The sequence below is a fragment of the Semicossyphus pulcher genome, unplaced genomic scaffold (assembly GCF_022749685.1).
Source record: "Semicossyphus pulcher isolate SPU_LCO1_2020_fin unplaced genomic scaffold, fSemPul1.0.p SCAF_7, whole genome shotgun sequence".
In the NCBI taxonomy this organism is placed as follows: domain Eukaryota; kingdom Metazoa; phylum Chordata; class Actinopteri; order Labriformes; family Labridae; genus Semicossyphus; species Semicossyphus pulcher.
Window position 1 is genome coordinate 11,360,788 of NW_027211748.1, and position 26,679 is coordinate 11,387,466.

At 43.2% G+C, this 26,679-nt stretch overlaps 1 protein-coding gene across 1 annotated transcript in view; it reads left to right on the top strand.

The window, feature by feature from the left end:
- tnn (tenascin N) overlaps positions 1 to 23,441 on the top strand; it is a 42,629-nt gene extending 19,188 nt beyond the window's left edge. The window contains exons 9-19 of the mRNA XM_069684854.1: positions 4,946 to 5,209; positions 12,546 to 12,806; positions 14,423 to 14,686; positions 15,859 to 16,122; positions 17,934 to 18,064; positions 18,530 to 18,668; positions 18,782 to 18,933; positions 19,276 to 19,372; positions 19,707 to 19,871; positions 20,434 to 20,597; positions 22,451 to 23,441. Coding sequence (XP_069540955.1) covers positions 4,946 to 5,209; positions 12,546 to 12,806; positions 14,423 to 14,686; positions 15,859 to 16,122; positions 17,934 to 18,064; positions 18,530 to 18,668; positions 18,782 to 18,933; positions 19,276 to 19,372; positions 19,707 to 19,871; positions 20,434 to 20,597; positions 22,451 to 22,600 — 2,051 coding nt within the window. The 3' untranslated portion in view covers positions 22,601 to 23,441. The remainder of the gene's footprint in view (positions 1 to 4,945; positions 5,210 to 12,545; positions 12,807 to 14,422; positions 14,687 to 15,858; positions 16,123 to 17,933; positions 18,065 to 18,529; positions 18,669 to 18,781; positions 18,934 to 19,275; positions 19,373 to 19,706; positions 19,872 to 20,433; positions 20,598 to 22,450) is intronic.
- Positions 23,442 to 26,679: the final 3,238 nt, after the last annotated feature.

The window sequence follows — 26,679 nt, forward strand, 5'->3', positions numbered from 1 at the left end:
GAATCAGATTCAATAATGTCACATCAGAGGCCTGGATAACTAAAAGCAGATGGACTTGTGTTTGGCAGGAGAGTTGAATGTTTAGTCTTGACGTTATCCGGACACGCTATAGCACCTCGTGTGGTCCGGTGGGAGCAACCAGTCTGCTTAGTCGCTGTCCATCAGGGTTGTCTGGGTGAGCCCTGGCTATGCTGAGGCCAGGCTGTAGTTGCTGATGTGTCACATCTAATATTTCACGTTTTACGTTTGAATGATAGAAGAGAAACTTATTTTAAATTAAGTGAATGGATTATGAGAGGAAAAAGGGACATCATCCATATCATACAGTACAAAGAATTGTGAGCTGCTTATGGGACAGATACATAGTTTGAGAAACATAAAAAAAACAGTTAGCCAGGAAACTCTTTCTCTCTGCCTGATCTGCAGACCCACCGTTACTGTATGGTTCCCCCTGCACGGTGAGGCTGTGAAGCTGTGAGGCTGTAAATGATGAAAGACGCCCTGTTGCTGTGCCCCTTGTGGTCCATGCGTCTGCTGAACATGCCGACCATAAGGGATAAGTGGTTTTCCAAATGGCTGAGGCCACAGCTCATGTTCATGGGCCCGGTAGCCACTGTCGCTGCGCGGCTAGTGGGGCAGAACGTCTGGAGAAAGTGGATCCATCATACAATGTAACTTCAGAACAAATGCAGGAAAGTAGTAGTGCTTGGGAAAAAAAGTTCTAATAACACATTGAACACATCAGACAGCCAGACAGCGGCTGAACCGCCTACAAGAAAAGGAAGTGGGGACAAAATAACAGAGAAGAGGCAGAAAGAAACAGTTGTTTTGGAGGAGAACAGGACATTGTCAAATACAAGCTTTGTTCAGACGGTTACAAAGCAAATAACAATTTAAGTTAATTCGTAGTGATGGATGGAAATCAAAAGCAGACTTTCATTCAAAGTAAACGTCAGATGCTTTTTGATGCTGGTAAATCAATTTCGAAACCCTTTAATTTACTTGTATTGGACTGAGATCGCTCTGACTTATGTCTCACAAACAAAAAGTGCGGAATAAATGATTCAGAAAATCAGGGTTAAGCATTTTCAGACTGAGTGTAATAAAGCAGTGTTGTAATAAAAGGTCTTTCAGGCCTGTTTCCAAATCTCTGCTAGATGCACTATTTCTGGATGTACAGGAAAACCATACAGTTTGGTGATTAGACTGTTTCTCTTTATGTGGACGGCATGGCACGGTGCAGTTTAGCCTTAGCTAACTTAAATTGACTTTGGACAGCTACATGTGCAATTTTCAAATTAAATCCTAAAACCGCTGCTTGTGCCACTGAAATCAAATTACTACAAGTATGTGTGACAACCAGCACACACCGAGCTGCTGCCAAGGAACAAGATGAAAACACATTATGGTTTTACCCTCACTACAAAGTCTGTGTGAACGTTCAGCACGACACACAATGTATCAAAACAAAGGTGAAGACAATCAGTGGATTAATAGATTAGTCAATAAAGAGGGAAGTCATTTTACCAGGACATAAGTCAAACATTCGCCCGATTAAACATTTAAAGGTCAAGATGTGCTGCGTTTCTTTGTTATTAATGATAATACATGAAGTGTTGTTGGGTTAGGGTTAGGGTTAGTCGCCGTTGTCGTCATCAAAATGTTGCTATTGCACTCTGGGAAATTGTGTTTCACTACTTTTTAAATCTTTAGACTACAAGAGAAATCATTAATGTGATCAGCAGATCCCTCCCCCAGGAAGTTGCAAAGTTGCGTTCCTGCAAAATCATGCAAATTCAATCAATTGCCGCAACTTTTCCTGCAAATTTGACCAATCCTCCTTTTTCCCCGCGTGCGCGAAGTCATTTACGTCACCAAACTTACTTCTTTGATATTCAAGAAGCTGATCCCCATCGGTCTGCAATGTTGTATAAATATTGAGGGTTTCTTTAATTGTTCCTTTTCTATCTTTGGTTATGCTGATCTGTTCTAACGAGGCTCCGGCGTGATCGTCTTTCTTTCACGAGCTTCCTTATCCGGCCTTGAACTACAGCCTCTTTATGGAGACTCTAACACTTGATGCCATCTTGTGATTATTAATCTGTGCATACGTGAAAGGGTTTGTTGTCTAATTAGCCACTTCCTGATTCCTTGTGATGAGTTGATTGACCAATCAGAGGCTGTGTTCCTAACTTTCCCCCAACCAGAGGCCCTATTAGAGATGTGTGTGTCAGCGCTGATTTCAAACTGTCATTGTACTGTGAGATAGTAATTCCCCCTTACCTGTCTCTTATCCATTGGTTTATACTGCTGCAGCAGACGAGTAGGACGGAGGAAATGTTATAAGTAACGTCCAGATTCTCCTTTGCACATATGGACAGCATTGAATGTGCACATGCAGTGTGAAAGGAGCGTTTCATGGCTATTTAGTTACACATAATTGGTTCATATGTAAAACTAGCTGCTGTTGACGTTTAATGTATAAAGAGATGAATGACAGTTGAAAGTCTCAGGTCTAGCATCCAAAGAAACTGGACTAAGCATGGACGGCAAAGTGACAACAGGAGAGAGGAGGAGAGGCGGAGAGGGGATATGGAGTTAGACAGTTGCATAGTTGCTTTCTTCTCCTGAACGCTTCATAAATCAGTTTTCATGATGCAGACTGTGCACTGACACAAGACTGACCTCGACTGAGCCGCTGCCACAGAGGAATAATCCTAAATGATGATTGCTTTTACATTTCCCTTCACTTCCTCTGTGCCTCTGTGACTCTTTTATTCTCTGTTTCCCTCCCTCTCTTCCTTGTTCCCTCTCTCTTCACTTTCATGGAGATTCCCTCGACAGAGGCTAACACCCGCTCGCGCTCATGCACCACCAACTGCACCGCCTGCGACTTCCATACGTCTCCTGTGAGTCCTTGAGCTCGCTGACTTTACAGACACAGGCTCTGTGCTCTGCTGTGCTCCTGGGTCCTCTTCCTACCGCAGCTCATCCTGTGGAAGTCAGTGAGCAGGACGAGGCTGCGGGTTGGCTTGTGCGCTGGTGATGTTCTTTTGAAGAGCTTCACAGAGCCAGACTAAAATTCATCTTCGGTGTCCATGCATCATAAGCTTGCATTCAATTGTATTGGAAAAGTAAAGTGAAACATCCTTTGTCATCTTATAAAACAATCTGTGACATTTCTGCAAAGTGCTGTCCAGGTTTTTTTTTGCGAGACACTGCTGCAGACTACAGCTCACTCTTACCCCTGGATTCCACACGACTCCGGAGTCGATCGCGCCCATTCAAGTCAATGATCGTGATTCCACACTAGCGCTGCGGTCTGTCTCCGGCGCGTCCCAGAAGCTTGTCTCCGCTCTGTTCCGCTAAATATACGCGCCAGGTCCATTTTTGACGGAGGTCGCTTCAAACACGCGTCAAGCTCAACAGAGCAGATCGTTCCAAACAGGAAGTCGCACACGAAAACAGCATACAGCATCCGGTCATTTCAAAATAAAACACCACGTTCAGACCGGTACACACTCCCGTTTTTTCCGTTTATTTTAAGATCAACTCACTGAAATCTGGAAAAAAGAACATTTTTGATTAAGTAGTGTACTCCTCCATGGTTGAAGCACAAAAGTCACAGAATGATCTCCAAATGAGCAGATAATCAACCTCGGATGTGCAAACTGAACTGTAGTTTGTGTGTTCTCAATTCTCGCGCGATAATATAGTTCTCCCGCGATCTTGTGATCTCGCGAATCCAGCTACTTGGGCCAGCACTTCGCTGCGCTGCGGACCAGACATGCTTCCTGTGGGCGAGGGCTCGCGCCGTTGACGGATCAGAAACGCGGCGCAGACGGATCCTGTGGGATCGAGGGGTTAGCTGCCACATGCTGCTGTCGCTGGTTCTGATTTGAACTCTCCTCACTTGCTCCTTCCTTAAACTAAATTAATTTCTCGAGCCGAGTCAAACGTTCTTTATCCAAATCATACATTACACAGTTTCAATAAACACTTCCCCATGCCATTTAAGTAAAGCTCATTGCAGTTTCTTTGGTACCTTCCTCCCAAAAGATTACCAAAGCAACAAGTCCTCTAAATGTCGTAGAGCAAAGGAGGAACTTAGGTGATGTTGTTGCAGAGCAATGTCCGCAGAGGGAGGAAGGATTCTTCTACAAAAACTCAAACATTAAGGAGGCTGCTGGTTGCTTCCTGTGTCCAATTAACAGCTAATGTTGTGTTTTTTGCTTTGATTGTTTAAAGCAGGAACACATCATTCCAAAATCTTAACCATGTGTTTATTATTGTAACCAAGAGAACAAAGCTCCCCTGATTTTAACAAAGTATTCACTCTAACCTGAACACCAGCTTCCCTTAAGTTATCTTAACCATAGTTCTGTCACATCATAAAACAATTTTATTTTTGAACAGTGAATCGTTACAGTTTGGGAAAGCACAGAAAAACAATGTTCTGTTCAGAGAATCCCTCTGTGTGTTAATCAAAAGAGAATGAGCAAAGATTGTTTTTGGTTGTTTTATTTAGAGGATTTGTTTGCTTTGTTTTGGAGTTTCAAAGAAACTCTAAATCTGTAACATGCAGAAGTAATGTGCGAGAACAGCCACGCTCCTTAGAGGAGAGGGAACATCGGAGTCATTAAAATGATCGCTTAAGAAACCTTATGAAGCTGCATGTAAATCATCTGTTAAACTGTGCTTCTCACTCCTACTGATAGGTGAAGTTTCCAGTTGTGTGGCTTTTTCAATTTAATACCCAGTTGTTCCTTTTTTATTTTATGTATTCTTTTCATGCTGGTCTTGTTTCTGTAAATATAATCTCTTAGTTTCCAGTACCCTGTCTGCAGTTATTTCATGCTTCTACCTCGACTGACAGCTTAGTTAATGTGGATGGACTCATTGAAAAGCAGAAAATCCTCACTTCCTTTTACATCTTCTTCTTTAGACATCGATTCTCCCTCCAACCTGGTCACCACTGTAGTAACCGAGGACACTGCGACTGTTTCATGGGATCGAGTCCAGGCAGATATAGATGGCTACATGCTGAGCTACACCACTGCTGCGGGCTCCAGTGCAGACATCCCCGTAGGCCGTGACAGGACCTCGTACAGGCTGGTTGGCTTGAGGCCCGGAGTCGTCCACACCGTGTACATCTGGGCCTACAAGGGAGACAGAGTGAGCAGGAAGAGTTCAACAGAAGCCGAAACAGGTAACATTTGTTTGGGTTCACAGTTAAAGAGCTTCAGATAAATGCTGGATAAACACATTTAAAGTGTTTGATATGAAGTCAACAGAAGTACACAATGGTAACACGTGTGTCAACTTTTCATTCTGCGTACACACTGTGACCTGTGATTGTCAGATATCTCAGGTGTTCCCTGGCAGTTTTTTTCTTTTCTTTCTTTCTTCTTGACAGTGAAAGCAAACAATTTTAAGTCTCTTTTTCTGAAGCGTCTTTGTGCAAGCTCCTACCTCGAACAGTCCTCATGTACAATCCACCAATCATCTCCTTTTGATCTTTTGCGTGACGGTTTCGGCACCATTTCCTCGTCTCTTCTGTGGTGGCAAAAGCATCACAAAAGACGTTAAACACTTAGCAAACTAAACCTTCTTTCCAGAAGTGCCCAAGAGGGAAACCTGAACTCTGACTGAAAAAAGGCAATTTAACATAATGAGGCTGGACACCTCATTTAAAGGTTTAGCGCAGCCTCGGGCTGAATGTTTCAAAGAACTTTGAGAGGAGCCAATTTTGCTTATTCCAAAAAGCCAGCTATTTAGTTTCTCCTGTGTTCTCCCGTCTCTTAATCTTTGCTGCCGTGAAGTTCAGCAGCTGTTGCTGTCTGCTCGCTTTTATGTCACTGAAGAAAGGCAGCGGGAGAACGCGTTTGAGAAGTGACTGGCAGATATCCAAATTGTCTTAAATGTTGAGTTGAACACATGGAGCCAAATATTTTAGGACATTTACAAACTGAGCCGTAAAGAAAGAGAAAGTTCTTATTTTTGTGTCGATGTGACTATTAAATACGAACATTTTAGGTGTTTATTATGGTCACGGATACAGTGTAAGAGCAGCAAATCAATCCACACTTTAATATCTGATCATCATGTATTAGTAATTGCAGATGAGTGAGCTTTTGCCGGCGTATGGAATGTTCAAATATGTGTATGCGTGTGTTTTTGATGTTGGTGTGCAGCCAAATAGGTTTAAAAAAAATTTTTTGACTTGCTGTGTTGCTAAACTCACCTGATGTCGTTTTCTATTAGTTTTTCTATTTTTTACGTTTTTTTCACTCAGTGTCGGTTTTCAGATTTCCCTGCTGCCTTTAGACGAGGGAAGCAGACACGTTAGCTCCAATAATCTCACTCATACATCAACCGGCAGGCGTGCACACGGCGGTAAACGTCTGAAGTGGCTTCAAACTTTATTTTGAGGATACAAACATTCAGTGTGATATAAAGCAGAGAGGACACAAGATACAGAAGCCAAACCAGCAATGCTGCATCAAATAACATAATGGGTTAAACTGTGACAATGATGATGTCAGTGTCACCAGCTGCTGTTTGCAACACTAGTTTGCATGTTCCTTTATTAACATAGCTCATAGTCTACTCATTGAACTTCTAGTAGCACTTCTGACTTAACAAAGTAATGTGACGTCAAACTTGGATTGAAAACCTGAACAGAGTAAACTTTTAAATTCTGCAGGATTCTTTTGGGTAATCAAATATTTTCACGTTTGTAAACCAATCATCATAAAATGACCCCAAAAAAACCGCGTCCAACTCATTGATCCAGGTTTGACGTTTCTAAACTCTGCATCACTCTGATGTGGATCAGCTGTGTGTGGTTGTTGTCATGTTTGCACTGGATGTAGTGATGTCCTTTAGTCGTCTATACTAACCATAACTCCCCATGCAGAGCTGGACGCTCCCTCTAACGCCTTGACCCAAGATGAAACAGAGTCCAGCTTCAGGGTGTCCTGGGAACACCCAGAGGCAGATATTGATGGCTACATCCTAACCTACAGCTCCTCTGAGGGCTCAAGTGAGGAGATCCCACTCGGGTCGGACATTTCTTCATACATGCTGACCGGCCTGAGGCCTGGGGTCCTCTACACGGTCTACATCTGGGCCATCAAGGGGAGCAAAGTCAGCAGGAAGATTTCAGCACAAGCAGAGACAGGTCTAACATCTACCACTTTCTGTTCTCATCCAGGACTCCTAATTACCTGACCAGCTAAAGCCACATTAGGGGTTAAACGCTCACCTGCATGCACAAGCATGTTCAGGCTGATTGTTTGACTATTTCAAAGGAAAAATTAATTTTTTAAACCTCTTTAATTTTTTCTAGAGACATGACCAACATGAAAGATTATGGTTTCAACCATTGAGCAATTAGAAGAACGTAATGTGTAGAAGTAGATTTTCTAAGACGTTGGCCAAAGGTGAAGCAGAGTCCAGCCTCAGCATGTCATGAGACCAGCTCTTAATATCATGGTTTGCATCAGTAGTGTATTAATATCCTCTACTAACATCTTCCTCTAGACCTGGATGCTCCTGCTAACCTCTCAGCTCAAGATGAAACAGAGTCCAGCTTCAGCGTGTCCTGGGATCCAGTCCGGGGCGATATAGACGGTTACATGCTAACCCACAGCTCCTCTGAGGGCGACAGTGTGATCTCACTCGGGTCGGACACGACCTCTTACATCCTGACAGGTTTAAGGCCTGGGGTCCTCTACACAGTCTACATCTGGGCCACCAAAGGAAACAAAACAAGCAGGAAGATCTCGACACAAGCTGAGACAGGTCTTACATCTACCCTTTTCTGTTAAACCCAATTACATGCACTGATTATTTTGAAACCCCATAAACACATGTTTTTTAAACCCTAAAGACAAATGCCTCGCTCACATGGTAGAACACTCAGAATCAGCGTGTTTGTTTAAAGGAGGTTTCCGATATATCCCTCCCTCACTTCATCCATCTACTTGCAGACTTCTTATGCGGGTCACGGCGAGCAAAGCAGTCCAGACATTTTTTGCTCCATTACTTAATTCTGCTCTTCCTGAGCAGCTTCCTGCCAGCTCTGAGGTGTAGTTCCTCTAACATGCTCTGGGTCTGCCCTGCAGTCTGCCCTCAGTCAGTCATGCCTGGAGCATATGAAGACTCTCAAGGTCCCTCCTTCCAAAAAACAGACCTGCTAATGTGGAAGAGCAGCTGCTGCGTTCAAAGTTCTTCTCAAGTCAAGAGAGTCTTTACTTTGTCATGCGAGCCTCTAGAAGCCAACAATATATTAATTTCAGTAACACGTACCTTACAATGTTTGTGACCACAGATGTTTAGTTGTTCTCCTCAACATCCCAATCTACCTGGATTCTTTGAGCAGCTGCATTATGATCTAAATAGGACAAGACACAAAGACTTGGAAAGACACAGGAAGTCCACTCTTCACCTTCTAACCACAGCTCCTTGCAGCTGCTTCTGTGACAGAGTCTGTCCTGTGCAGAGCTGATACATGGATACAAGAAGATTCTGTGCAGAGTTCAGATTTTATATTTTGATACCAGGCCTCTCCAGAAAACCCTGAGAGCCAAATGTTCTGATGAATCTACCAGTGTGATGCAATGACTGTATATAAAGATGGATGACATGTCTCCATCTGCTCTCATTGTACAAAATTGAAGCCAAAATACCCCCCGAGATGGGCGCTGCCATCTTGTGCTGGTGATGCCATTTGGAGTCGGAGCTGCACAGTAGAGATCAGCAGGTGGAGCCGCAGAAGCCACTTCCACTAACCAAAACACACACTTAACTTACTGAATAAATAGCAAAGATCCGTCATGTCGGCGTACTTAAACTGACACTCTAATGATTTCAGTTTCATTCTCTTGGGCGCCACCTAATGGCAATATACAACAATTGCAGAAGCACACTTCCCTTCCACTTGTGATTTTTTCTGCATATGTCGCTACAGACACCCAGTCCATAATAATACTATATACTGCAAATGCAAAAGTTTTCATCAGTGGTTAAACTGTGACAATGATCATGTCAGTGTCACCAGCTGCTGTCTGCAACACTAGTTTGCATGTTCCTTTATTAACATAGCTCATAGTCTACTGATTGAACTTCTGACTTAACAAAGTAATGTGACGTCAAACTTGGATTGAAAACCTGAACAGAGTAAACTTTTAAATTCTGCAGGATTCTTTTGGGTGATAAAATATTTTCACGTTTGTAAACCAATCATCATAAAATGACCCAAAAAAACAGCGTCCAACTCATTGATCCAGGTTTGACGTTTCTAAACTCTGCATCACTCTGATGTGGATCAGCTGTGTGTGGTTGTTGTCATGTTTGCACTGGATGTAGTGATGTCCTTTAGTCGTCTATACTAACCATAACTCCCCATGCAGAGCTGGACACTCCCTCTAACGCCTTGACCCAAGATGAAACAGAGTCCAGCTTCAGGGTGTCCTGGGAACACCCAGAGGCAGACATTGATGGCTACATCCTAACCTACAGCTCCTCTGAGGGCTCAAGTGAGGAGATCCCACTCGGGTCGGACATTTCTTCATACATGCTGACCGGCCTGAGGCCTGGGGTCCTCTACACGGTCTACATCTGGGCCATCAAGGGGAGCAAAGTCAGCAGGAAGATTTCAGCACAAGCAGAGACAGGTCTAACATCTACCACTTTCTGTTCTCATCCAGGACTCCTAATTACCTGACCAGCTAAAGCCACATTAGGGGTTAAACGCTCACCTGCATGCACAAGCATGTTTCGGCTGATTGTTTGACTATTTCAAAGGAAAAATACATTTTTTAAACCTCTTTATTTTTTTCTCGAGACATGACCAACATGCAAGATTATGGTTTCAACCATTGAGCAATCTGTCAATTAGAAGAACGTAATGTGTAGAAGTAGATTTTCTAAGACGTTGGCCAAAGGTGAAGCAGAGTCCAGCCTCAGCATGTCATGAGACCAGCTCTTAATATCATGGTTTGCATCAGTAGTGTATTAATATCCTCTACTAACATCTTCCTCTAGACCTGGATGCTCCTGCTAACCTCTCAGCTCAGGATGAAACAGAGTCCAGCTTCAGCGTGTCCTGGGATCCAGTCCGGGGCGATATAGACGGTTACATGCTAACCCACAGCTCCTCTGAGGGCGACATTGTGATCCCACTCGGGTCGGACACGACCTCTTACATCCTGACAGGTTTAAGGCCTGGGGTCCTCTACACAGTCTACATCTGGGCCACCAAAGGAAACAAAATAAGCAGGAAGATCTCGACACAAGCTGAGACAGGTCTTACATCTACCCTTTTCTGTTAAACCCAATTACATGCACTGATTATTTTGAAACCCCATAAACACATGTTTTTTAAACCCTAAAGACAAATGCCTCGCTCACATGTTAGAACACTCAGAAACAGCGTGTTTGTTTAAAGGAGGTTTCCGATATATCCCTCCCTCACTTCATCCATCTACTTGCCAACTTCTTATGCGGGTCACGGCGAGCAAAGCAGCTCAGACATTTTTTTCTCCATTACTTAATTCTGCTCTTCCTGAGCAGCTTCCTGCCAGCTCTGAGGTGTAGTTCCTCTAACATGCTCTGGGTCTGCCCTGCAGTCTGCCCTCAGTCAGTCATGCCTGGAGCATATGAAGACTCTCAAGGTCCCTCCTTCCAAAAAACAGACCTGCTAATGTGGAAGAGCAGCTGCTGCGTTCAAAGTTCTTCTCAAGTCAACAGAGTCTTTACTTTGTCATCCGAGCCTCTAGAAGCCAACAATATATTAATTTCAGTAACACGTACCTTACAATGTTTGTGACCACAGATGTTTAGTTGTTCTCCTCAACATCCCAATCTACCTGGATTCTTTGAGCAGCTGCCTTATGACCTGAATAGGACAAGACACAAAGACTTGGAAAGACACAGGAAGTCCACTCTTCACCTTCTAACCACAGCTCCTTGCAGCTGCTTCTGTGACAGAGTCTGTCCTGTGCAGAGCTGATACATGGATACAAGAAGATTCTGTGCAGAGTTCAGATTTTATATTTGTGATACCAGGCCTCTCCAGAACACCCTGGGTGCCAAATGTTCTGATGAATCCACCAGTGTGATGCAATGACTGTATATAAAGATGGATGACGTGTCTCCATCTGCTCTCATTGTATAAAATTGAAGCCAAAATACCCCCTGAGATGGGTGCGGCCATCTTGTGCTGGTGACGTCATTTGGAGTAGAGATCAGCAGGTGGAGCCGCAGTAGCCACTTCCACTAACCAAAACACACACTTTACTTACCGGTGAAAAAAAGTCAAAGAGCCGTCATGTCGGCGTAGTTAAACTGACACTCTAATGATTTCAGTTTCATTCTCTTGGGCGCCATCTAATGGCAATATACAACAATTGCAGAAGCACACTTCCCTTCCACTTGTGACTTTTTCTGCATATGTCGCTACAGACACCCAGTCCATAAAAATACTATATACTGCAAATGCAAAAGCTTTCATCAGTGGTTAAACTGTGACAATGATCATGTCAGTGTCACCAGCTGCTGTTTGCATGTTCCTTTATTAACATAGCTCATAGTCTACTCATTGAACTTCTAGTAGCACTTCTGACTTAACAAAGTAATGTGACGTCAAACTTGGATTGAAAACCTGAACAGAGTAAACTTTTAAATTCTGCAGGATTCTTTTGGGTAATAAAATATTTTCACGTTTGTAAACCAATCATCATAAAATGACCCCAAAAAAACAGCGTCCAACTCATTGATCCAGGTTTGACGTTTCTAAACTCTGCATCACTCTGATGTGGATCAGCTGTGTGTGGTTGTTGTCATGTTTGCACTGGATGTAGTGATGTCCTTTAGTCGTCTATACTAACCATAACTCCCCATGCAGAGCTGGACGCTCCCTCTAACGCCTTGACCCAAGATGAAACAGAGTCCAGCTTCAGGGTGTCCTGGGAACACCCAGAGGCAGACATTGATGGCTACATCCTAACCTACAGCTCCTCTGAGGGCTCAAGTGAGGAGATCCCACTCGGGTCGGACATTTCTTCATACATGCTGACCGGCCTGAGGCCTGGGGTCCTCTACACGGTCTACATCTGGGCCATCAAGGGGAGCAAAGTCAGCAGGAAGATTTCAGCACAAGCAGAGACAGGTCTAACATCTACCACTTTCTGTTCTCATCCAGGACTCCTAATTACCTGACCAGCTAAAGCCACATTAGGGGTTAAACGCTCACCTGCATGCACAAGCATGTTTCGGCTGATTGTTTGACTATTTCAAAGGAAAAATACATTTTTTAAACCTCTTTATTTTTTTCTCGAGACATGACCAACATGCAATATTATGGTTTCAACCATCTAGCAATCTGTCAATTAGAAGAACGTAATGTGTAGAAGTAGATTTTCTAAGACGTTGGCCAAAGGTGAAGCAGAGTCCAGCCTCAGCATGTCATGAGACCAGCTCTTAATATCATGGTTTGCATCAGTAGTGTATTAATATCCTCTACTAACATCTTCCTCTAGACCTGGATGCTCCTGCTAACCTCTCAGCTCAAGATGAAACAGAGTCCAGCTTCAGCGTGTCCTGGGATCCAGTCCGGGCCGATATAGACGGTTACATGCTAACCCACAGCTCCTCTGAGGGCGACATTGTGATCCCACTCGGGTCGGACACGACCTCTTACATCCTGACAGGTTTAAGGCCTGGGGTCCTCTACACAGTCTACATCTGGGCCACCAAAGGAAACAAAACAAGCAGGAAGATCTCGACACAAGCTGAGACAGGTCTTACATCTACCCTTTTCTGTTAAACCCAATTACATGCACTGATTATTTTGAAACCCCATAAACACACGTTTTTTTAAACCCTAAAGACAAATGCCTCGCTCACATGGTAGAACACTCAGAAACAGCGTGTTTGTTTAAAGGAGGTTTCCGATATATCCCTCCCTCACTTCATCCATCTACTTGCAGACTTCTTATGCGGGTCACGGCGAGCAAAGCAGTCCAGACATTTTTTTCTCCATTACTTAATTCTGCTCTTCCTGAGCAGCTTCCTGCCAGCTCTGAGGTGTAGTTCCTCTAACATGCTCTGGGTCTGCCCTGCAGTCTGCCCTCAGTCAGTCATGCCTGGAGCATATGAAGACTCTCAAGGTCCCTCCTTCCAAAAAACAGACCTGCTAATGTGGAAGAGCAGCTGCTGCGTTCAAAGTTCTTCTCAAGTCAACAGAGTCTTTACTTTGTCATGCGAGCCTCTAGAAGCCAACAATATATTCATTTCAGTAACATGTACCTTACAATGTTTGTGACCACAGATGTTTAGTTGTTCTCCTCAACATCCCAATCTACCTGGATTCTTTGAGCAGCTGCCTTATGATCTAAATAGGACAAGACACAAAGACTTGGAAAGACACAGGAAGTCCACTCTTCACCTTCTAACCACAGCTCCTTAGAGCTGCTTCTGTGACAGAGTCTGTCCTGTGCAGAGCTGATACATGGATACAAGAAGATTCTGTGCAGAGTTCAGATTTTATATGTTTGATACCAGGCCTCTCCAGATAAACCCTGAGTGCCAAATGTGCTGATGAATCCACCAGTGTGATGCAATGACTGTATATAAAGATGGATGACGTGTCTCCATGTGCTGTCATTTTGCAAAATTGAAGCCAAAATACCCCCTGAGATGGGCGCTGCCATCTTGTGCTGGTGATGTCATTTGGAGCCGGAGCTGCACAGTAGAGATCAGCGGGTGGAGCCGCAGTAGCCACTTCCACTAACCAAAACACACACTTAACTTACTGGTGAAAAAAAGTCAAAGATCCGTCATGTCGGCGTAGTTAAACTGACACTCTAATGATTTCAGTTTCATTCTCTTGGGCGCCATCTAATGGCAATATACAACAATTGCAGAAGCACACTTCCCTTCCACTTGTGATTTTTTCTGCATATGTCGCCACAGACACCCAGTCCATAATAATACTATATACTGCAAATGCAAAAGCTTTCATCAGTGGTTAAACTGTGACAATGAACATGTCAGTGTCACCAGCTGCTGTTTGAAACACTAGTTTGCATGTTCCTTTATTAACATAGCTCATAGTCTACTCATTGAACTTCTGACTTAACAAAGTAATGTGACGTCAAACTTGGATTGAAAACCTGAACAGAGTAAACTTTTAAATTCTGCAGGATTCTTTTGGGTAATAAAATATTTTCACGTTTGTAAACCAATCATCATAAAATGACCCCAAAAAAACAGCGTCCAACTCATTGATCCAGGTTTGACGTTTCTAAACTCTGCATCACACTGATGTGGATCAGCTGTGTGTGGTTGTTGTCATGTTTGCCCTGATGTAGTGATGTCCTTTAGTCGTCTATACTAACCATAACTCCCCATGCAGAGCTGGACGCTCCCTCTAACGCCTTGACCCAAGATGAAACAGAGTCCAGCTTCAGGGTGTCCTGGGAACACCCAGAGGCAGATATTGATGGCTACATCCTAACGTACAGCTCCTCTGAGGGCTCAAGTGAGGAGATCCCACTTGGGTCGGACATTTCTTCATACATGCTGACCGGCCTGAGGCCTGGGGTCCTCTACACGGTCTACATCTGGGCCATGAAGGGGAGCAAAGTCAGCAGGAAGATTTCAGCACAAGCAGAGACAGGTCTAACATCTACCACTTTCTGTTCTCATTCAGGACTCCTCTTATTTTTGAAGTTGTACCTGCAGTCATCGATCTTTTCTTTGTTTGTTCAGCCGTAGTAGATTACTGTTTACTCACAACAGCAGAACAGCTTCTTGTGTTGGTCTGAAGCAGACGTTCACAGATGTGGAAACTTCAATGACTGTAGTGTTTGTTTTAGTTACATCTCCTCTCGCTGTTCCTCCTCTGCTCTACAGATCAACTGCAACAGCCGGATTTGTCAATAGAGCTGTCAATCATCCTTTTTAAAGCATCACATAATTAATTAAAACTAAACTTGTCAGAAAAATGAACATTTGGACGTAAATCAGCATGATAAAAACTAACTATAATGACTGACATATTTGTCGTGTATTTTGATTTTATAGTTTGACTCATGTCCCATCTGTTAACATGGAGGAGGCGGGCTTTATGACCTATACTGCAGCCAGTCAGCAGTGGGCGCTCAAAATGTTTTGGCTTCACTTTTAGGGAGCTGTCATGTTGTCCATATGTTTATACAGTGGTGTGATGCACGTTATAAGAGTAACTTATGATGTTGCCTTTCACACCCTTAAATGCCCTCGGTCTGTACCCTTCGCCTCGAGGCTCATGGTTAAACAAGCCACAGGCCTGGCTCTGAATGCGGGCTCTCGTGTCCTGTTTACTGTTTCAGCTCTTGCTGTAACTGTGACTCCATATGCAGGACTGGGACTGAAACTTATCTCTTGGCTCATCAAACCGGAGTGTCATGAGGCATAGTGCAGTGAAAAAGCAGCAGTCTGATGAGAGCTCAAAAACAGAGTCACCTCTGGGATCCCACATAGACTCCTACAGGCTCACTGCCTGGGTCCCTGCGTCCTTTACATTCACTACAGTTAGGCAGTGAGGTGGGACAAAGCTAGTGGGAAGACTTATACAATATGAAATCTCATTCATACAGTGTGTACAGGGTGTGTTATTCTTTATGATGCTATGTATGAAGGTAAACATCAACACTCTCCTTGTAAATAACATCATGATACTAATATTTATAGCAAATGCATGAAAAAAAGGTTTCATTTGTTCACCTCTGAGAGAGAGGGTGAGAAATGAAACATCTTGTAGTTTGCATCAGTAGTATGTTAACCACTTTCACTAACATCTTCCTCTAGAACTGGATGCTCCTGCTAACCTCTTAGCCCGAGATGAAACAGAGTCCAGCTTCAGCGTGTCCTGGGATCCGGTCCAGGCAGACATTGATGGCTACATCCTAACCTACAGCTCCTCTGAGGGCTCAAGTGAGGAGATCCCGGTCGGGTCTGACAGCACCTCTTACACGCTGACTGGCCTGAGGCCTGGGGTCCTCTACACGGTCTACATCTGGGCTGTCAAAGGGAGCAAAGCCACTCGGAAGATTTCAACAAATGCTGAGACAGGTTAATACACTGCCAACAGGAAGGATTTTATTTTGGTAGTTATATGCTCAACTTCCTCTTGATATGGCAATTCTGCACTGACATATAAAACGCAGGCTGGTTTTATCGTCTCAAAGATTTTAATGCAAACCGGCAGAGTAGTAGAAATAAGGGTTTTTAACAAGTCTATGTTGTCTAAAGCAGCTCTGAAAGCAAGAGCAGGAACCCTAAAGTGGAAGAGATAAACAAAAGTAATGAAAAAGTCATGCAGACAGTTTTCAATATGTTTCTTACCAGGCTTCAAACAGCTACGCCGGGTACACGAGAACCACAGCTGTCGCACTGTTTAAAGCAATGCTGTGATGTTGCTGTTGCACGAAGAGTCCTTTCAATAACAAGTCCCAGGTATTTGTGCATCACAATCTCAAACAGGTTACTGCTCTATAACTGTTAAATCAAAGGTCTGAGGATTTCAGTCTACATCTGCAACATGTGGCGCTCTAACTTGTTGCAGTGTTGTGTACAGATGCAGAAAAGCTGCTGTCTTTCAGAGCTGAAATAGTTTTATTCTGACGGAGTAGATAAGAAATCTTTTTCATGTAATTTGAAAAACACCCGTGGCTTCCTGTGGATACTGGAGACACTGGTGCTCGTGGGAGTGAAGGGTTAGTGTCAGAGCTCAGGGAATACATCTGTGTTCTTTGCTTGGGTCAAAGTTGAGTTTGCATCATTTGAAGGAGATCTGATGGACCTTTTTCATTCATCAGTATCACCTCAAAAACTTCTTATTTTCTGTAAACTGCAAATCTACCAGGAAGCACCAAAACTCCTGATCTGGCAGCAAATGTTTCCCGCACAGCCAGGGTCAAAGCGAATGTCTCGCAGCTTAGTGTGGGGTAAAAATAGCAGCTGCAGCACATGGCCAATGTGTGGCATCTTTGTGTGAGCCAGATGATGTGTAAAATCACCGGGGAGCTCTAAGTGAAATCTGGATCTTTTTCAATTAGGCAGCAAACAGCCAAGGTTTGGATGATAAACTTGTCACGTCGTAACTCATTAGAAACCCTCGCTGGCTGCTGCAGACCGGCACGGCGCTGGTGTTCAGATAGGGACGCCATTGTGTCAGAAGATATCATCTGGGATACATAAAAGCACATGTTATTACAATTGTGACTTTATGGGAACTCGTAACAAGCACCATCAATGTGTCATTTAAAACCGGTCTGGAACCAGCATCCCTGCTTCTCACAGACTTAAGATAACAATGGTTAAAACTGTCCTTCTATTTCCTCCTGTTAGGAAGTAAAAGTAAAACTGCATGATCATGACTTTATGCAAAAGCAATGTTTTTTTGCGTAAGAGTTCTTAAAGTACGACTCTTGAATTGAATACATAAAAGATGGTGACAAATGCTTCCTCTAATTTGATGAGACGTGGGAGGTGAAGGCTCTAACTGTTACAGCAGGCGTCTTCATGTCAGACAGATTATTTCTGCATCTGTCTCAGGTTCAAACCGCCAAAGCATTTAAATAAGGCAGAGGATAACAGCCGGTTAATCCGCAGAGGCAAATTGTAACTCTGCAGGTGGGTTGAAGTCATCTCTGGTGTTGTGCTTCAGCTGCAGAGAGGCTGAGATACTCACATTTTGCACTTCTTTAAGGTTATTCTAAAGTGATTAATTCCCTAAGTTTAGGTAGTCGAGTAAAAGCAGCGGCAAACTCTTCTGCTCATACACTCCTGATGTGTGTCCGTAAGATGTATAAAGAGATGAACACAGAGTACAGTAGACTTCTTGTCCTATAATCCGCTCTGATTTACCCTCCGATCCACAGACATCGATTCCCCCCGGGACCTGAAGGCGACAGACGTGACGGTGGACTCTGCTGTTTTGACCTGGATTCCTCCTCTCGCTGACATTGAGGGGTACATCCTCACATACAGAGACGAGCAGGGCAACATGGAGGTACATGAGCCAACATTTTCTTACACAAACAGGTATTGACTTGATGCAGAAACATTTCATTCTGCATTGAGTGAAAGCAGAGCTGCCGTTACTTTGAGCATCCTGTGGCTAAAGAGGAATATTGAGCTGCTTTCATCATCAAAGCCTTCAAATACTGCTTAAAAAACAGTTTCTTCTCAGTCTGAAACAGGCCGAGCCTTTAAGCGTACGTTCAATTTAAGCTCTGTGGAACGCTGACCTCTTGTGGCCAAAAATGAAACTAATCCACCAGAAGTAATTTTAAGCACATGCATGAGACTGATCTGTCTCTTAATATTTCTATAAAGTTCTCTGAACATCGAGCCCATTAATTGTCAGCCTGTGACGGTTCAGGACAGAATCATCACTCACACAGTCACAAACACAGCGTGTGATTCATTATATGTTCAGTAAGATTAACTGCAGTTGTTTTTTTATTGGTGTCAGACTGTCGAAAAGCGGCTCGGAGCCAGAGAGAGCAGATTTTCTGTCTCCAGTTTGGAGACGGGGAAGAGCTATATCGTCACCATCATCGCCTACAGGGGAAACAAGAGGAGCAGGGTGGTGGAGACCATCTTTAAAACAGGTCTGTTTTATGAGCTGTGCTGTCTGCCGAGTCGCCTCTGTCCTCGTGTGTGATGTTTATCATTTGATGTGGAGATTTTCTGCATTGATAACACAGTCTCAACTCTTCTCCAGTTGGTCTCATGTACCCCTTCCCCATGGACTGCGTTCAGATCATGAAGAATGGCAACAAGAAGAGCGGTATCTACACCGTCTATATAAACAACGACCGCGCAAAACCGATCGAGGTGTTCTGCGACATGGACACTGACGGAGGCGGCTGGCTGGTACGAACACCTGATGAACTGTGCGCACCAAAATATGGAAAAACAATCTTTTGAATACGTTTTTAGGATATCAATTATTCAGGTTTTTAAAGTAATATTTACAGTTTTGTTTACTGTCATTTGTAGCGTTAAATGTTTAATCGTTTAGTTGCCTCCAGAACTTGAAGTGAGGCTATCTCAGCCTCTGATGCTTCTTCTTTTCTTAAATCTGTTTTTTTTTGAGCCCCCACCTTTATGAACATGCATTACCTTTAATTGATAATAGTTTAGATTTATTGCTGATTTTAGTGTTGGAAATGTTACCCAACAATCCAGTGAAAATCCTGTGCTCGCTGCTTACAGATGCTCCAGCGTCGTACCACTGGCCAGCTGGACTTCATGAAGCGCTGGAGGCAGTACATAGCAGGTTTTGGCAACATGACAGGCGAATTCTGGATCGGTGAGCACTCCAATGATCTGTGTTTTTTCCTTTTTAAAGATTATTTTTTTGGCATTTTGCCTTTATTATACAGGATAGCTGAGAGACAGGAAATGTGGGGAGTAGAGAGTGGGGGAAGACATGCACCAAGTGGATCAGCAGACCGGGAGTCAAACCTGCGATCAGTGCGTCGAGGACTGTAGCCTCTAGGCATGGGGTGCCTGCTCTACCAACTGAGCTAGTCCAGCGCCCCGAACTGAGTTTTTTCACATTGAAGCAAGCACAAATGAACAGTAAAGAGTATCTCAATATTTCATCATGCTCTGACTTCCTCTCTCTGTGTCTGCTCCCTCAGGTCTGGATAAGATATACGAGCTCACCAACACTCCCACTCACTACGAGCTGAGGTTCGACTTGGGCCTGGGCTCAGAGAGAGCGTACGCTGTATATGACAACTTCAAGATTGCACCGGTCAGGCAGAAGTTCAAACTCACTATTGGCAACTACCGTGGAACAGCAGGTGGGCCCTTTTCCTGCTCCAATCCAGCAGAAAAAACACAATAGACTGACGCAGAGGAGGCAACATGAGCAGCTTTCCAGACGTACATTTTCTCTCTAACACTTGAAAAGAAGAGACGGAGAGCGGGCACAGATGGCAATGGGATGGACAGGAGTGGGAATATATGGTTTTCACGCAGTAGGCATCCAGGCTACATTCTGTAGGGTGCTGAGAAAGCAAATACACACAAACAGTAGGTGGGATATTTGTTGCAGAGACTTCTATAGAGTCAGTTATAGACAGCAGCTGTATAGGGGAGGTGGTTAAGAAGGCAGGGCTGCAGAGGGCTTTGAAGCCAGACACATACAGACAAACAGCAAGGGGGACGCTGTGTCTACACAGACTGTGCTGAAACAACATGTACTGTATGTTTCTTTTTTTGGACTTTCATTAAATGTCTTCCATCAGGGAGCTCATGGAGGAAAAAGTACTGATGGAGGAGCAGCATACAGCCTGTTCTTTGCAGCATTTAACATCTGAACTCTGCTGATTATTACGCTTGTTTATTGTTAATGATCCACAGGTGATGCTATGACCTACCACCAAGGCCGGCCCTGGACCACTGTGGACTCTGATAATGACATCGCCCTGGGTAACTGTGCCCTGACCCACCGCGGAGCCTGGTGGTACAAGAACTGTCACCTGGCCAACCTCAATGGAAAATGGGGAGACGAGAGGCACAGTTTGGTGAGTGAGCAGGGAGGCAGATCATACAAAATGTTTATTTTGGGTGCTACTCTGCTTTATTCTGAGTCTGCAAATGTCAGTTTTAAAGATTGCTTTGAGGGCGCTGGTTGAGCTCAGTGGTTAAATCTGCAACTCATATACAGAGGCTGCAGTCCTCGATGTGGCGTCCCCGGGTTCCACACCCAGCTTCAGCTCTTTGCAGCGTGTCATCCCCACTCTCTCTTCCCCTGTTTTCCAACACTATCAACTATCTTCTATCATAAAAGGCCAAAAAAATAATCTTTAAAAAAAGGGGGGGGCTTTGAAAGTTGAAAGGGGGACATCTAGTAGGGAGATCAATCCAGTCCTGCAGGGGTAGTTCATTACGTGGTTTCTAAGTGCCTTCCATATCAAAACACTACTTTACATCTAATGGTCGTCCTTACCTGACAATGACCGTACAAATATAGTCAATTTACTTACTATAATTATCTATATTTTGATACCATGCCAAACTCTGCAACAGCACACCCTCAATCAAAGGACTATAAACCCGAGTATAATAAATCATGCTCCTCTGTTACTGACGTTAATAGTCTGACCAGCCATAACTGGTCTTCCTAGTTTAGCATCAAGGACAAAGTATTGAAGAGCAATTCAAGTGTTCAAACTGCTGTTTTTTTTGCCACTAACAAGCTCAGATTGCTTTCTGAGTGTCTGACAACTTTATGGAAAAGATCCCTCGTCTGCCCTCTTCCACTCTGAGTCATGTTTCCACCACCGTCTTCCTGCAGCAGCAGCAGCTCACCTCTCCTGAGATTTCAGAGCGTGACTTCACTTTCTGGTTGAACAAAAAAGGTCTATCTTCGTAGGAATCATTTCCATAAGGTTATCAGACATTACTCATAAACTCTTGTAATGTAGTGTGCCTTCACACAGACAGGGGGCACTGACGGTATAATGTGATGCCAGATTTATTCTAACTAAGTCTTGTGGGCTTGCAAACGTCATGCCCTCGCTCCATCCTTCCCAGGAAATATTTCTTTTCTCAGTTTGTGTAAAGTTCTGGGGCTTAAATCTGCTTCATTAAGTTAAGACTTTTTGTCCAAACACTATTGATCTTTCATACTCCTGAATAATAATGTGAGTGGATCTCCAAGCTGTTTTATTCTCAGTGTTTGCCTCTCTGAATCCCCTCCAGCTCAAAAATGTCAGTGTGGCAAATTCAATTTGTATCGAGTGTTCTTGATAAATTCAGCAGTTACTGGATGTTTCAGCACAGTAAGTAAGTCAGAAAGAGTTTTGCTGGGGTTTTTGTGATTCAGTTTTCATTGTGCATACTTCTCACAACAAGCTGCTCATCCTGTTAAGTTAAAAAAGTAAAAAACGTGGAGGCTGTTCTCTGGTCAGGAATCAAAGAGAACATCACTCCAGCCCACTCCTCGATGTTTTGTTTTAGATTGTGGAGGTGAAGCAGAAATGGCCTGAATCCATCAGCAGTGATAAGAAAACACATTGCTCACAGCAGCTATAAACCATAAGTGTTTTTACCAGGCTGATAGGGTAACAACAACAGTTATTATGTCTAAGGGAGACTGATGCTGAAGGAAATGCCACGGGAGATCTCTGCTCTTGTCCAGATTTCATCCGTAATATCGCCGCTGCACATGCCTCCCTCAATGTTTGTCTGCAAAATGCAATAACAGTCAAAACAAGTTTGTGCTAACATGAAATGAAGCCAGAGGCGGGTATTTATTACTGTCTGTCATCCCGCCTGCCTCTTCCTCTCTGTGTCTCACCCTTTTCTTCTCTCTCCTTTCTCTCCAACCGTACTTGTCACTCCCTCTGTGTCTCACCCTCGGTCTCGCTCTCAGGGAGTGAACTGGGAGCCGTGGAAGGGCCACCTGACGTCCCTCGACTTCACCGAGATGAAGATCAGACCTGTGGGAGCCATGTCCAGCAGGAAGAGGCGATCGCTGATGGCCAAAGAGAAGAGCAAAACCAAAAACCTCCACAAGATATAATAGAGCATCTCCCACTTAAACCACACGGTTATCGTTATCAGTCCCATTAACCTGCCTACATGCTAGATTTGGATGTTTCCGGACATCTTGGTGCTCTGACCACACAAGACCTCCCACTCATCTACATGCCTGAATGTGTCTCGCCTCTTGGACAAAATGTACACTTTAATGGCAAAGGGAAAATACTCATATGTAATAGTAACTTATTATCAGTTCATATAGAACAAGATGATCAGCAAGTTAAGTGGGATTGTGAGGAAACTGGATTAGTTTTAAAAAGAGCTGAAGTTGAACATTTATAAGGTATCAGTTTTAATGCAGTTGTCATTTTATAAACTCCTGTTCACTGATTGTGGTAGAAACCTCAGTTTTAAATCAGGAAACAGAAGATTTAAGTTAAACTGGGAACCAAAAATTCCAATTTATCTCCAGTTACTGCGTTCTTTTTAACTTTTTTTAAGCCTCAGGGCAGCAGCCGAGGTTATCTGTATTATAATTGTTTATTGTATGTCCCATGAAGACTCTGAGGTAGTAACTTTTCTTGTGTAATATTATTGTCATAACAAAATAAATGTTTTAGAAAAGTGGGAAAACAAAGGGCTTGTGTGTTTTGATTATAGATGAGGTGTGGGGGCGCTGGTTTAGCTCAGGTAGCGCAGGTGTCCCACATGCAGAGGCTACAGTCCTCGACGCAGCAGCCGAAGGTTGGACTCTGGCCCTGTGCTGCATATCATCCCCCACACTCTTCTTCACATATTTCCTGTCTCTCTTCAGCTGTCCTATAAAATAAAGGCAAGATGACCCCAAAAGTAATTAAAAACAACAGCAAAAACAAAAAACACACCGGTTAGCCTGTTAGCGCTCCTGAAGCTGGCGTGCTGTGTTACAATAATGTAATGAAGTTTCTTGATTGTTACGATTAATTCAATAAAATATCAAAGAATCTGATCTGCACATTGAACTATATTTCATTCAGACAACTCATGTTTGTAACAGTGTGACATGTTTACTGCAGCAGCAGAACATAGCTTGTGTTTGCCGTCTCGGCTCTGACCTCATCACTCCCCGCAGATTTATTTTACATGCAGAAATTTGAGGAGTGATGAGATAATATCTTAAACCCACCTAGCCAGAGCCTGCAGGTGGATGCTGGGGTGGCGGTGGGGCTGAAAGTATGACCGCAGCACTGGTGCAGGGCAGCGGTGACAATGACAGAGCAGAGGGAGACACTGGAAATCTGGCGGCTTAAATAGAGCGCCGAATTGGGAGTAAGTGTTTGTCAGGAGATTGTGGAAAAGGATGCATAGTGCAGCTCGAGTTGCCTGAAGGAACTAGCTCGCAGGTGTTGCTCCATACCCCAGAGGTACAGTATATATGGGAAACATACTATATTTTTAGACACGAAAGTACAGGACAAGATCACCAAAGAGTGAAGACGTATTGCTTTGTCCCCAGGGGCTGCCAAAATCACACAAAATGAGAAACAATTGAATGTGTGTTGTAATTAGATAACTTGTTATCCAGTTACTTGTAAGCCGATCTCTAGGCAATATAGTCTTATTTAAACAATGTAATCTGATTCAATACAATGTCATATCATTTAAATGTCTTTTTCATAAGTAATCAAAAAAATTAAAACAACATTCTGACTACTTATAATGTGATCTTTAAGTTATAGTCTTTTAAATATCAACTTATTTAAACAATGTAATATCTTTAATAATGTAATTGCTTAAGCTGCCACTTTGCTGCACACACTGTCACATCACATTACTTTGTGTTGGACAAGCTGTAGTATAACAAAGGATGGCGGTCTTCAATGACCATGTTGCTCCATTTTTACATTCACACGCTGGGGACCGCTCCTATCAGTCCATCTGATGTGTTCGTATCAAACGTCAATAAAAGGGAAATTTATTTCTTCACAAACTTAATGACCAAACTCTTATTTTCAGTCTGGAAGCTGACAGTCTGTCAAAGGTTATTAATTCTGCTCTGACCTTCACTTTATAACATAATTACTTTTTTTAAACGTTTATTACAGACTGTTAGTTTATGTGACAAGGACAGAGCACATCAATCAACCTTTGTGCTGATCTGCCAGAATCAATGTAGTCACTGCCCCTCATACATTTTTCAGTCAATAAAGGTTCTTTTTCAGCCTTCAAGGCCCATAAGTTTTATTGCAACCAGTCCTCCATCAGAATTTGTAAAGTCAGAAATAAGGCAATTCAAATCATGTCCTTTTTTTGGGGGCTAATTGTATCATCAAGCTAACATCATAGCTTCTTCTTCATATTCACACATTAACATACTTAATAAAAGATATAAAGGATATGAGGATATGAGGAGCAGTTTTATATATTTAAAAAATACTGCTGTGGTGCTGTATCACTGTATTAATCTATCTTCAGATAACTAACCAGAGTCCTCAGTCATGCTAGCATCTCTGTGAGGCTGTAACTGCACTAGCTAATGCTAACGTCTAATGCTAACATGCTCACAGCTTGTTATGAGAGCCCCCTTAATAGTTTCAATGTAGCTGAAGGCTGTTGGAGCCTCACGTGAGGTTCAGCTAAACTTTAGAGTTCATTTTTACTCAAAATTATAGTCAACCAACACAGGACTGCTTAGCAACTCTAAGGCTAACAGGAAGAACAATTACAGCAACATTTGGCCCTTTAAACATAAATATAGGCATGTCAGCATTATTTTAAGATTGGTTTAGACTTTTTAACTCTTCTCTTATAATACAGCATGATTTACTATTAACATGTTTATGTTATAGGGGGATGTTTACCATGTTCACCATCTTAGTTTAGCATGTTAGCTAAAACATTTGACCTGGTTATGACACAATGGTGGTGATATATATTTCCTGAATTAAATGGCTGCCCATCATTTAGTTGTTGTGACATTTCACTCTGAACCAAAAATGTCAACCTCATCCTCATGGTGGTGTTAGGGGGGAGTGAGACAATAATAGACCACTCTGCCGACCCTCTACAAGCACAACATGTCCTAACACTTTAGTAGTTCAATGATCTACATCTCTGTTTTCACCAACATCCCAGTGCTCATCAGCAGATTGTATTTTCAGTTTTGAATCTTTGATACCATTTTACAGTAAATCTGCTCCTCAGTTCTGCCTCTCAGTTGATTTTCTCCATCTAAAGCTGCAGACCTTCCACACTTACACTTTCATCAGACTGAATTGAGCAACGACACTCTCAGGGACTGATGACTGTTTGCCGTCTGGTTTCATAATAACAGTTTCCCAACCCTGTATCTCATAATCTGCAGACTGCCACAGCTCACTGACTGTCTGGGCTGGAACCATCCCCATCATTTAAACGCACAATACACAGATAAGATACAATCTGCTGGAATAAAACTGCACCACTTCAGGAGCTCTATTCATTCTTCAAAGGGTGAATGAGGAAGTGAAGAGAAAACACTTTTTGCTTGTTTATTCATCAGGATCAAATAGGGCTGCATGAGGCCGAAAATTTGGCTGCAAATATTTCTAGTAAAGCATTTTTTTTCCAACTTTGAAATGAAATGTCTCACAAAAGCTCATTGATGCGAGAGGCTTTCTCAGCCGCAGTGATTGCAAATTACTTTAAGGAGATTGGTTCCTGCCATTTCTCTGCGAGGCGAGTGGTTTGCTTTGTGCCAGGATAAACAGCGAGAGGAGGAGGACCACTTTGCCCTCTCTCTCCCTCTTTCATTCTGTCGCTCTCCCTCGGTTTGTTATATACAGTTATATACAGTATAGACCTGCAGACATACACATTGGTCTGCCCGTGTCTCTCAGGTTGACACTTAAAAGCTTGGGTTCAGGGTGATGTATTTTTTTCCATGAGGGAAGTTGGTAATGTTGTAACAAGGGAGTGTTTGTCTGAAGGGGTGGAGTGAGAGCAGGTCATGGAAAGAGAGAAGCTCTGACCAGACAGAGAGAGAGAGAGGAAGAGGGGGGAAGAGAACACATTTGGATTGAACACTCACTCCATAATGCAAATTCTTGCATTCTGTGTATTCATTAAAACATATTTTCTCAATAGGGGTCCCCTGGTGGT